Below are 11,091 nucleotides of genomic sequence, written 5' to 3'. Positions count from 1 at the left end.
GTACATTGTCAATGTGAAATGTGTGCAGCTCCACATTTGTTGATCTTGAAATTTTCCAGAAACTGAAATGTTGAGATATATATATAGATCTATCTATATCATCTCTATATCTATATACACACACACACTATATATGAGAGTCCTTCTACTTCAGTTACACCCATTGGAATGTCTGAAAAATACACGGTAATGAAGCTGAACGTAAAGCTGCTCATGTGCAGTTGATGTTTTCAAGGTACGTGGTATTCACAGAGCAGATATTATTTGAGAAATGATCAAAAATACTCCAAACATCAAACTAGTGTTTCACAACTTTAATTGATCACAGTAAAAGTAGAAAAAAAATCATTTACAATGACCGAAGCAAGTGTTAACATATCACTTACCAAGTAGCATACATATATTTACAAAGAAAAACACACTAAAACTAAAATCTTTTCATAAAGTGGCATAAAACCAGCCAGAACAAAATGGCGCCATTTCCCTAAAAACAACAGTGTTTCTTCTCAAACATCACAGAATCTCCTGTCAATGTGTCGCACTGACCGAAGCCTCATTCCTCGTCTTCAGCCGAACTATTGCAATAAAAAACACTATGGTGCTACAAAGTGGAACTGTGCAAACGTTAGACGAGAGGATAACTGGCTGCTGTCGCAATTCCACAGTGGTTCTTTCTGTCTTTGGCCATGTAGATGTAGCCTTTGTCTCCCCACTTTTCACTCCAGCTGCAAAGAGAGAACAAACAAAAGGGTCAGGGAATGAGTGGAATATAATATAAATTTGATTTAGATTCCTTGACAGAATTTGCACTTTCAAAATCAAAGGGACGTGAGCTTGTTGAATTACTTCTGTAACAACATTCCTCTGTACCGTTAGCCCCATAATGAATATCGTATACATCGAGCAACCTGTTGCATTTTAGGTTGAGAAGTTCAATAAATTTCAGGAGTTGTAGGTCAACGCAGACTGGAAGTAAAATTAACCAAAATGTATGTAAATGTATGTTTGTAAAATGTAAAATGCTCCAATTCCAAAATTTAAGTTCAATATTTCACACTGACCTGTTCTTCACAATCCAGTATTTCTTGCCATCCACATCCTGGCCCTCGAAGCCATAACCGACCACCAGCACGCCGTGGTCCAGCTCCTCGCTGCTGCATTCCTTCTCATAGTAGATTCCTAAAAAACAAACAAAAAAAATCCCACTCAGTTTAGGCATCCTAAAAACAGATACTAGCAAAAAAAGGAAGCTTTAACAGTTTCTTCACAACGTTCAGAACTGACCTGACTGGTAGAACTGGAAGGATTCGTGCCCGGCATCAATGGCGACTGAGACGGGTCCCACGGCGGCCACTGCCTTCATCAGAGCGTGCTCCTTGCCGCTGGGGATGTCGACGAATCCAGTGTCGTTGGCAGAGTTGTAGTTGGGGTCGTAGTGACACGGCTGGTCATCCTGAAGGAACACAAGAGGAAGAAGAGTGTGAGATGTAGAAATGACCTTAAGGAGCAATAAGATCAATAAGATCAATAAAAGGTGAACAGCCGGCTATTCAGAGATGTCTGCGACTGCTTTTTCATCCCGTTTAAACATGTAACGTTTGGTTTATCGGAGGAGCTTCGATAGATTGATGGATTTAACAAGGCATTTAAAAGTAAAACAGCCTCTTTTAACGGTATAAAACCATTTTCTACGCGTCTACTTGACTACCCTCCTCCCGTCAGATACGTACTGTTCCCAGGTAAGGGTAAGCGTCCTCAGAGTCCAGGCCCTGGTTGTCCTTCACGTACTGGAAGGCCTGGTCCATCAGACCGCCGTTGCAACCCTCATTGCCCTCGGGCCTGGAGCAGTCCACCAGGTTCTGCTCACTCAGCGACACCAGTTTGCCCGTCTTCCTGAACTGCTGACCCTCCAGAGCTCCGGTGGTGCTGAAGGCCCAGCAAGAGCCACACTGACCCTGCGAGAGAGAGGGGGGGGGTTGATGGTTGTGTTAAGACTGGATGACAGTGAAAAAAGAAAGAGTTAAATCCCATTTATTTAATTATTTTTTTTAAATTTTCTCATGATTTTACGATTTACAATTTCTCAGGTTCTTCTGGTGTCGGCCATTTTGTTTCCATTACTACCGTTTTTAACTATTGCCTCAAAAAACATTTGATACAATCCCCTTCTGTACAGACTAATAGTTTTTCTGTTTGTATAAAGGCATCCGGCCTGTAACAATCTGGTATCGATTAATTGAATTAAATTGGACGTTGCACTGCAGCACTTTCAACTAATGTGTACCGTTTGCTCTGCCCTGTCCTGGTTTACAGTCAGCTGCGAGACCGGTTTCAGCTTACAGGGTGTTAATGTATAGCACGCCAATGGGTGGAGAGACCAAACTGTGCACACAGGGAGGAGTGTTTGTGTGTGTGTGGACCAAGTAGATAACAACAACAACAACCTGCAGGCAGCCATCTTATCTTTCTGCTCAAGCATTTACTTCAGTGGACAAAGTGTCCTCGCTGCTTCAAATAAGTACATTTTTAGCGATGCAACTGTTCAAGTTGTACATTACGTAATAGTGTTTACAGAGTTTCTTGGACAGCTGATATTAGCTCATGCTTTTGGCACATGCGAACATTAAAAATAAGATCTTGTGGTAACTGTGTTTACACCAGCAGAGTGCCTGTCACTGCAACAACAACTACACTGACAGTAACAACACTTGACAATAAAGACTCAAATACTACAAGACTGGAGAACAGAGGCTTGTTTGTGTGTTTTACGTGGTTTTTGGAATCAATGTTACATAGTTATTTATAAGTGCTCATGTAAGTTACCATGAGTCATCAGATCTGTCCTTAAGAGACGTTTATGAAACAGTCCTGAAATGTCTTCAACAGCTTCTCCCTACACTGTGACTGCCAACTCCGGTTTACATTTTATGGTACGCCTCCTTACAGGAATTAACCACGTCTTGATAATGCACCAGGTCGAGGAGCCCCGAGGGGTAATAAATGTTTGTCACCTGGTCCTTAACGGGAGTGACGTAGCCGTGATCCCTCCAGTCCACAGAACGTGGGGCCTCCAGGAAGTTGGGCTCCATGAACAAGGACCCACTGAACTTCTTCGCTGCTTTGAGCTTGTAGCCGTTCATGAGCTGCCTGAACTCCTCGTGAGTCTGTGGAGAGAGAGCCGAGTGAGTAAATCACACTGTCGATGTGAATTAAAACATTTCACAGACAGATCATCTAATGAGACTTGGAGATAAAAGAAAGGCAGAGAGCAGCTGTGGTTTATGACCGAGGTTAGTTATTAGTTCATCTAAGACAGATTTACAATTCGGTGCTAAAGTAGCTGAATGTTTCGGCAATTATTGTCAGTTATCTCAACATTTGTTTGGGTTTTCTTACGTCCATGCCCCAAACCAGAATCTGTTCTTTGTATATTCAAGTTTTTGATTAATCCATCCTTCAGTCGAAGGTTCCTTTTCCAAACCTTAGTGCACTCTTATCTACTCTGCCAGCCATCAAATCTGTTTTCCTTTGCTTTCTTTGCTTTCCAGGCCTTTTATAAAGAACCCTGATGTGTGTTTCCAAGTGAGATCTGGATCATTGTGGACTCACCATGTCTCCAAAGTGGTTCATGCCCAGACGGTAGGTGTGTTTGCCCATGGAGTGCTCCAGGTTGTGCAGCTCGACCTTCTTCAGGTTCTTCTCCCACACCATTCTCCTCCAGCCCTCCTCCTTCTACAGAAACACAAACACAACCTCCAGTCAGACTTCAAAAACAGAAAACTGCAGCATGAACAGCTTACTGGAAAGAGAAAAACAACAACACCTCACCTCATGATACTTCTTTGTGTGCCAGCTCTTCCACAGGTCCCAGTGGTTGTCCAGCTGCGCGTCCAGGCTGGGGGCTGACAGGGCTGAAGCCAGGCACACGGCGAACACTGCTAACACTGCTAGAGGCAGCATTGTTGCTTCCTACTGGTAAACAACAGAAAACAACAAGTTAGGACTCGGTTTCCGAGGAAGCAGGTTAATCATTGATAGACAGGCCTCCAGTCCTGGCTGGGCAAACAGACGCCGTTACAAAGGACAGTCACTCCTTTGGGAAAAACGCTTAGTCATGCAAGTTTACCATCGAAATTCCCTCTCACATGTTTCCCAATCGAGATATTTGTCATGCAACCATATCCGGTAACGCAGCTCGTCGACTCCCGTGATTCATACAAAAAAATGGGATCCGCATTAAAGCAGTAAATCACATTCCCGACAGTACAGTCAGTTCCCGATCACACGAAACAAACAACAGCACAGCATCCTGATGATTATAATATATTTTTGTCTGATTTGAAACGGGAGGTGTCGATTGTTTGTTTGTGGCTGTTTTCCTGGAATTTGGTGAGCAGAAAGTCGACAATAACCCGAGCCTGTTTGTGTCTTGTTCGCAGTCACGGGATCTGCTGTGGAGGCGGCGGAGAGCCAGAAACCGGCCTGGACATCGAAACTACAACCAGGAAACCGAAATTAAAACCAAAACGTCAACCTGTAGCTGCCAGATAGCGGCGTTTTTAAATGGACCCACTGCTGGTGGATGATGTTTCTGACTTTAAGCCGAGGGAAAGAGAGAAAATGGCAATGGCTGCTTTCTGCTAGACGACGACAAGGGCAGCCGAATCAAACAAGACGGCTAAGGATTGCAGGGAACAATAAAAAAAATGGGAATTTTTGACTCTACAAATAAATTTAAAATAAACATAAGCTTAAGTATACATTTTTTTAAACGGACGCTGGGACGTTGTTTATTAAAAAACAAAACCCAAAGAAAACGCACAGATATATCAATAGTGTTGCTTTGTACCCTGAATTTAGGCGTCAAGTTTCGATGTTTTTCTCTCATAAAGCAGGTAAGATGAAACATTTCAGGACTTACTGTATTGTTGGAGACGAGGAAGGAGAAAATAACTCCTGAGTCGAGGTACACAAAGTTTATAAAGGCCCGTCGGGCAGCTGAATGACGCCCCACCGCGCTCTCTGATTGGTCCATTCCTTGTTTATTGCACAGAGGCCCCGCCCCCGATGTGTGAGGTCATCATGGAAGCACGTGATTCCCTCCCTCTGGAATGGTGTCCGGAAGAGGACATTGTGTTTCTTGAAGGATTGTTGCAGCTCAAAGAGGAGAAACAGACATTTTATAACTCGGGGTTGTTTGTTTTAACTTGTTTCATGTTGAGGACTCTGTTAACATATCTATAGTAACTTACAATGCTGTTCAGCTGATTAAAAGACAAGATAGAGCTTTCTTTAGTGATCAAATCAGCCTTCAGACTGTCTGGAAATACTTATACAACCAAGTGCTCAGTGAGACTGTCAGGTTATATGATATTAGAAATGTGGAGATAACAGTAGAGGGAGTCAAACGTCTCATTGCCGCTGACATACTGCCGATTTGACACAGGGCCTGTGCAAGACAAGCAACAGGACAGTGTTTCTGCAGTAATTCGATTTCTTTAACGCCATGTATAAAAAGAAACCTGGTTTCTGTAATCAGTGAACCGGATATTCCCAGCTAGATTTCTCCTGAAGAAACCTCTTGGCCACATAGATGCATGACTAAGGTTTCTAATTGTCTTTTGTTTAGGACAGTTAATGTATTGCTATTACTGCAGAAATTAAAGAGCATTAAATGTACTGCAGAGATAGGACTAAGACTGAACATCACACAATATGAATATAAAATGTCCACCACTGAACATTTAACAAACATTCAGACACATTGTGATGTATAAGTGGATTTACAGTAACCAGCTTACTGTAATGTCGTGTTGAAACGTTACAAAAACATACATGGCTGCAGGAGCCTGATATAGCTGGATTACTGAGCAGGCCTACTGGGCACAGGTCCAGGGGTTACAAGTGGTCGGGGGGGGGGCTACAAGCCAGAGACCTCTGTATGAAATTACTGTAATTAACATTTCTTGTCGGACAATCAAAGAGATCTAAAAGTGGAGAATCTTTTGCTCCAGATCGATTGAGTATCTACCAATACAGAGTTCAACCTGATACTTATTGTATTTTTATCTTACATATGTACATGCGCGCACTACAGAGCACCTACAATAAAATGTAATAGGAAGTGATAGGAAGCTTCTCTGAGTTTACGTGGAGTTCTCAACCAACAGCAGCACTTTAAAGTTGACGTTAACCTGCAAAATGTTCAATGCTCTTTGATTCAGCGGTGGTATTGAAGCCTATCAGGGGAATCCTCTTCAGGTTTACTATAATACTATACTATAAGAATGCGAGGGGACATGAGGGCATATTTGTTTTCTTGTCTGTAGAAGAAGAGATAACAGAGAGAGTGAAACCTTCGGCCCAACATTTTCTAAACGGTCCTATCTTGAAATGGAGCCTGCCATCAAAAATATGACACCTGCTCCTACAGTGTGAAAAGAGAAGATTGTTTTGCTTTTGGTTGATTAGTGATCCCTATAAAGCATATTAGATGTATGATACTATCAGTCAATGCTTTCATCATCAAAGCTGTGGGAGGTTACGAATGTGCAGCAGGTCTTCCAGGAACTGCTGGCACAAAGTCTGAGTTAATCAGGGTCGATGGTCATGTGATTGATAGGACTGTAAACAGACACAGTTGTTTATGCATTTAGAACAAAACCTTTTGTTTTTGAACTTCCTAACACTGCTTATTTGTGATGATGATAGTCTGACACCAGCGGTGGACAGTAAACCAAGCACATTTACTCATCTACTCTGCTCAAGTACAAGTTTATGGGTAGGCTACTTGAATATTTATATTTAAACCTACTTTATAGTCCCATTGCCTCACATTTCTGGGGGACATTATTTTTTAATATTTATCTATAGTTTCAGCTACTTTTCAGGTTTAGATTTTATACACAAAACCAACGATTAATAAATAAAATATGATAGCAGGGGCTATTTTGCATTATACATTAGATTACATTTACTGTGATACACTACAGTGTTCTGTATTTTTACTTACGTAAATCATTCCAGTACTTCCAACACTGTCTGAACCACAAGGGTTGAAAATACTACCAGTATTTTTATTCTTGTGGTTCACACGTGTAGACCCAGTTCATTTTTTTTTAACATTTTGTCTCAAAGTTTCAAATTTAAAGCAATGGGCTGACATTTGGGGCACGATTGGGTTTCCAGTCAATAATTAAATAAGAAAATTGATACCACTGTCAGACTAAAAGTAGTATCAATCTTTTCATCTCACTCTTGTCAAGAAAACAAATAAGTGTACATAATGTCAAACAGCTGCTTTGAATACACTAAATAATAACTATTTAAATACACCCCCACAAGTAAGTTTTTTTTTACATGTTGAATCCAGGCTGCTAAAACCAAGATACTAAATATACACCATACACATACACAATGCTAACATTAAATGCTTAACAGTGAAAATGTGACATGATTCATCCACATCTGTCCGATGCATCATGCCTTTATGTTGTCACATGAAGGATGCATGATGTTGCAAATGTTTCTTGGTGCAACTCTGCGTAATGTTAACATGGCATCTTACTTTACATTGTGGTAAAAATACATAATTTCCTTGCATTTGCAGAAATCAGAAAGCAGACTGCGTCCTCAGCAGCTAATGTGTAATGGGATCATGTTGCTTAAGCAGAGCAACACATGACTGAAAACTTCCTGTATGAGCAAGTCTGGTCAGTCACCTCATGCATCTTTTAAAGTCACCTAAAAAGAAGATAACTGCAGTTGGATTTGCCTGATGAGTAAATGTTGTCAGAAGGAGTGGAATTATTCACAAAAAGTAGCAAAATATAAAAATGCCAAAGCTTTAGCAGCAAAATGAAAATTAGGTTTGACATGAATCGGATGGTATGCAAATGACTGAACATGTTTATTGTTTCCGTTCTAAAATATTCACTTTCTTGGCAAGAGTTTGATGAGAACATCACCGCTGGGTAGCTTCACATTTGACGTACAGATACAGCAGCATTGTTAATCTTCACCAAAATGCCAAACTATTCCTTTACTCTTTGTTTATAGCCTACTGAACATCATGTTGGTAAAATTAACATGTAAAAACGAAGTTATAGTCCATCGGAAGGCCTCTGGTAACACGTTTGTGCATTTAAAGGACTTCCTGCCGTCTGTAATTTGATGAATATTCAGTATATCTTCAGTTTGAGGCAGGAATGGAATTTGTGAACAGTTAACATTACATTCCTCAGATTAGCACGCTGCTCAGTCAATACAAGAAAAAGGTTATCAGCGGCTGGTCTTCCCATCCAGACACAAACTGATGAACACGTCCATAAACTGGGGTCACAATCACCATGTTGTTTTTTTCAAATAACAGCCTCAATTGTTTGTTAACATTATTGATCCAGGAGGTATTTGATTATATGATACAACAACACTAAAGGTAGCCTGGCTAGTAGTCCTGTCAGGCTGTAATACTCATTACAAAAGAGAAAGATTCTACAGCACTAGAGGGGTCAAAATGTAACGTAATGTAGTTTAACACACATGTTCTTAAAAGATGAAGAAGAAGATCATGTGGTTGGATTTAAAGTGCAGGAACAGCTGAGGCCTATTAAGGACATTGTGGTGAGATTAAGTTCTCAACTGTTGTTTGCAAGATCAACAATAATGTTTGTCATATTTCATCTGCCCATGAAGATGTGATTGAAAGTTCCAGAACAGCTCCCTTGCTGTATTTTCTCAACAATCCTAGATTCAGTTTATCAGGCTTTGTTATCAGCTGGACTAGTAACAGGTAGTAAAACCATGATATGAGATTAGACTTTAAACATATGAAAATATGTCAATGTAAATATTAACAGTAAGGAAGTGTATGTAAGGTAATTACTGGTAAAAGTCCCTTCTTGTGTTGTCAAGAAACTTCCTCACAGGTATACGGAGAAAAATGAAACTCAACCTGTTCGTCTATACAATGAGAATTATTTGCGTCTCCTCGTGCTGTGGCAGAAGTTTGATGAATGTAGTCATGGTATGTACTATATGTATGTACTTGGATGTTTTTGTTGTAGACCTGGAAGAAGCGACGAATAAGAGAACATATTAGAGTTTTCAGTTACATGCTGTTATTAATGATCAACCATTTATTGATCCTTTATGCTGGTGTTTGTGTAATGTAGTTTGTGTATTTACTATGCCGTATTCATTTTTCACTGTATCTGTGGACTGCTATTTATGTTAGTAGGCAGAACTGATTCCAACAGATGTTTGAGCTTGTGCTCACACTGAAACTGTTATTTTAAGGCCCAGCTTGAAAATGAATGCATTGTCTTGATGATTAAGAGTTCAAGCTGTGTGAGACAAACTTCCAGGGATTTAGGAGCAAACTTGTTTTCAGAAGTTAGTTAGGGTTACTGTCTTTAGATTTTGATATATTCATTTAGGTATTTATGAATTCATTTCAGTTGAAAATGCAAATCCAAACAACAAATGTTAAATGTGGAATCAACCACAGGTCACTTTGATGGTGAAGACCCCAGACAGACTGTATATTTGAACCCAATTAAAGACCAAAAATATTCACCAAGTTCATGTTTTGCAACATAACATGATTCAAACATCACGAGTTGTGCTCCATTATCTCTCTCTGTACAAACATCTTTGAATGACAGTCAACACATCGGCAGTTGGGAACAAGCTAAGACAAACGCAGAGTGCTTCAGGCAGCAGTAGGTCATGTGAGTGTGTGGGTGGAGGCTCCCTGCAGCTCTGCAGCTCCACAATGAGCCCAGAGACGTGTGAATAACAACCTGGAATCTGGTAGAGGACAAACACCCAAAAGACATTATTCTGTCCCTGATTTATCAGATTGAATTGGTGAGGCCGTCTAAACTAACACTGGTGTATAATGTTTTAATCTTATCTTGTCTTGGTTAAGTTAATAAGTAAGAAGATTAGTAGCTTTCTGCTTTACATCACACAGTTTGAAGATTTAGTGACATACAGGTATCACAGCACAAAAAGATCTGCATCTTTGGTGCTTTTAAAAATCTTGCTTTGTGTCTTTTCTCTCTCTTTGACTTGATTTCAGGTAAGATTCTCAGGATTACTCAGACCCTACTTCATTTTTACTTGATAATTGAACCAAAACATATGAACGCAGTTTACTGTATCTGAAAAAGTACAAAACAACAAAAAGAAAAATCACGGAGAAATATTATTTCTTAAATAATTAACAAATCTATGTTGATAGATAAGATACATTCACCCGTTTCTAATTCAGACAATCCTGATTCAAGAAAATGACACCAATTTGTAGAAAATACACAAAAAAATAACAAACAGCATTGGATCATTGATCTCACCTCAATGTCACAATTTGCTCTTGTTTACAGAAAAAAATAAAATACACACAGTTGACTTATTACAGCACCTCAGCACGACAATCAACACTGAACACTGGAAGTTTGTGCCATGTAATAATGTTTTTTATTCAATTATACACTGTAGGTTTTTTTAAGCATTAACAAATAGCGATAGTGATGTTTGAAGTGCTCATGTTTCAAAAAATGAAGACCACATTTCCCAAAATCTCATCAGAACAGCAAAAAGCAAGAGGTTGTCATGTCCCCGTTTGTCTGCCTTTGATAAAGAGAATTAAAGTGTGGGAATTGATTTTTCTTCTGACCTTTGTTACCGAAGAACATCACCCTCTTCCTGTTTTGTGCCGTAAAGCAAGAATTCCCAACATTCACCAGTTGCTTGTATCTATGTAACCACCGACCAACAGCTTTTATATGTATTAGCAGTAATTCGTAAGAAAATAGTTAATATTGGAGGAAAGCCTGAAAAGATTTAAAATTTTATGTAGCAGAAACATGTTATTTTTTTTGTCTTTTTCCTCATCTCATGAACCCTTTACTGCCGTAAAGCCAACATAGTTTTGTGTGTAACCTTAACTTAGTCTTTCAACCCTCTTCATATGGGTGTTGTTGTTGTTTACTAATGTCCAAAATCAATAAAGTAACGATTATGTGCCATCTCGGAATCTTTAAAACATCCAATAGTGTGTCTTCAATGAGGACAGATACAATGATA

General features: G+C 39.7%; 1 protein-coding gene across 1 annotated transcript; it reads right to left on the bottom strand.

The window, feature by feature from the left end:
* Window positions 1-299: 299 nt before the first annotated feature.
* ctsla (cathepsin La) lies at window positions 300-5,035 on the bottom strand. Its single transcript, XM_035658683.1, has 8 exons — window positions 4,922-5,035; window positions 3,829-3,972; window positions 3,610-3,732; window positions 3,012-3,164; window positions 1,731-1,955; window positions 1,285-1,453; window positions 1,062-1,179; window positions 300-725 (listed from the first exon to the last, which is right to left on the bottom strand). Exons 2-8 carry the CDS (start codon window positions 3,958-3,960, stop codon window positions 626-628), a joined length of 1,020 nt encoding a protein of 339 aa, XP_035514576.1. The 5' UTR covers window positions 3,961-3,972; window positions 4,922-5,035; the 3' UTR covers window positions 300-625.
* Between the last annotated feature and the right edge of the window lie 6,056 nt (window positions 5,036-11,091).

Source organism: Morone saxatilis, unplaced genomic scaffold, assembly GCF_004916995.1.
Source record: "Morone saxatilis isolate NCDOM2014 unplaced genomic scaffold, NCSU_SB_2.0 Contig16, whole genome shotgun sequence".
Lineage (NCBI taxonomy): Eukaryota > Metazoa > Chordata > Actinopteri > Moronidae > Morone > Morone saxatilis.
This window is presented reverse-complemented; position numbering and strand designations above follow the sequence as displayed.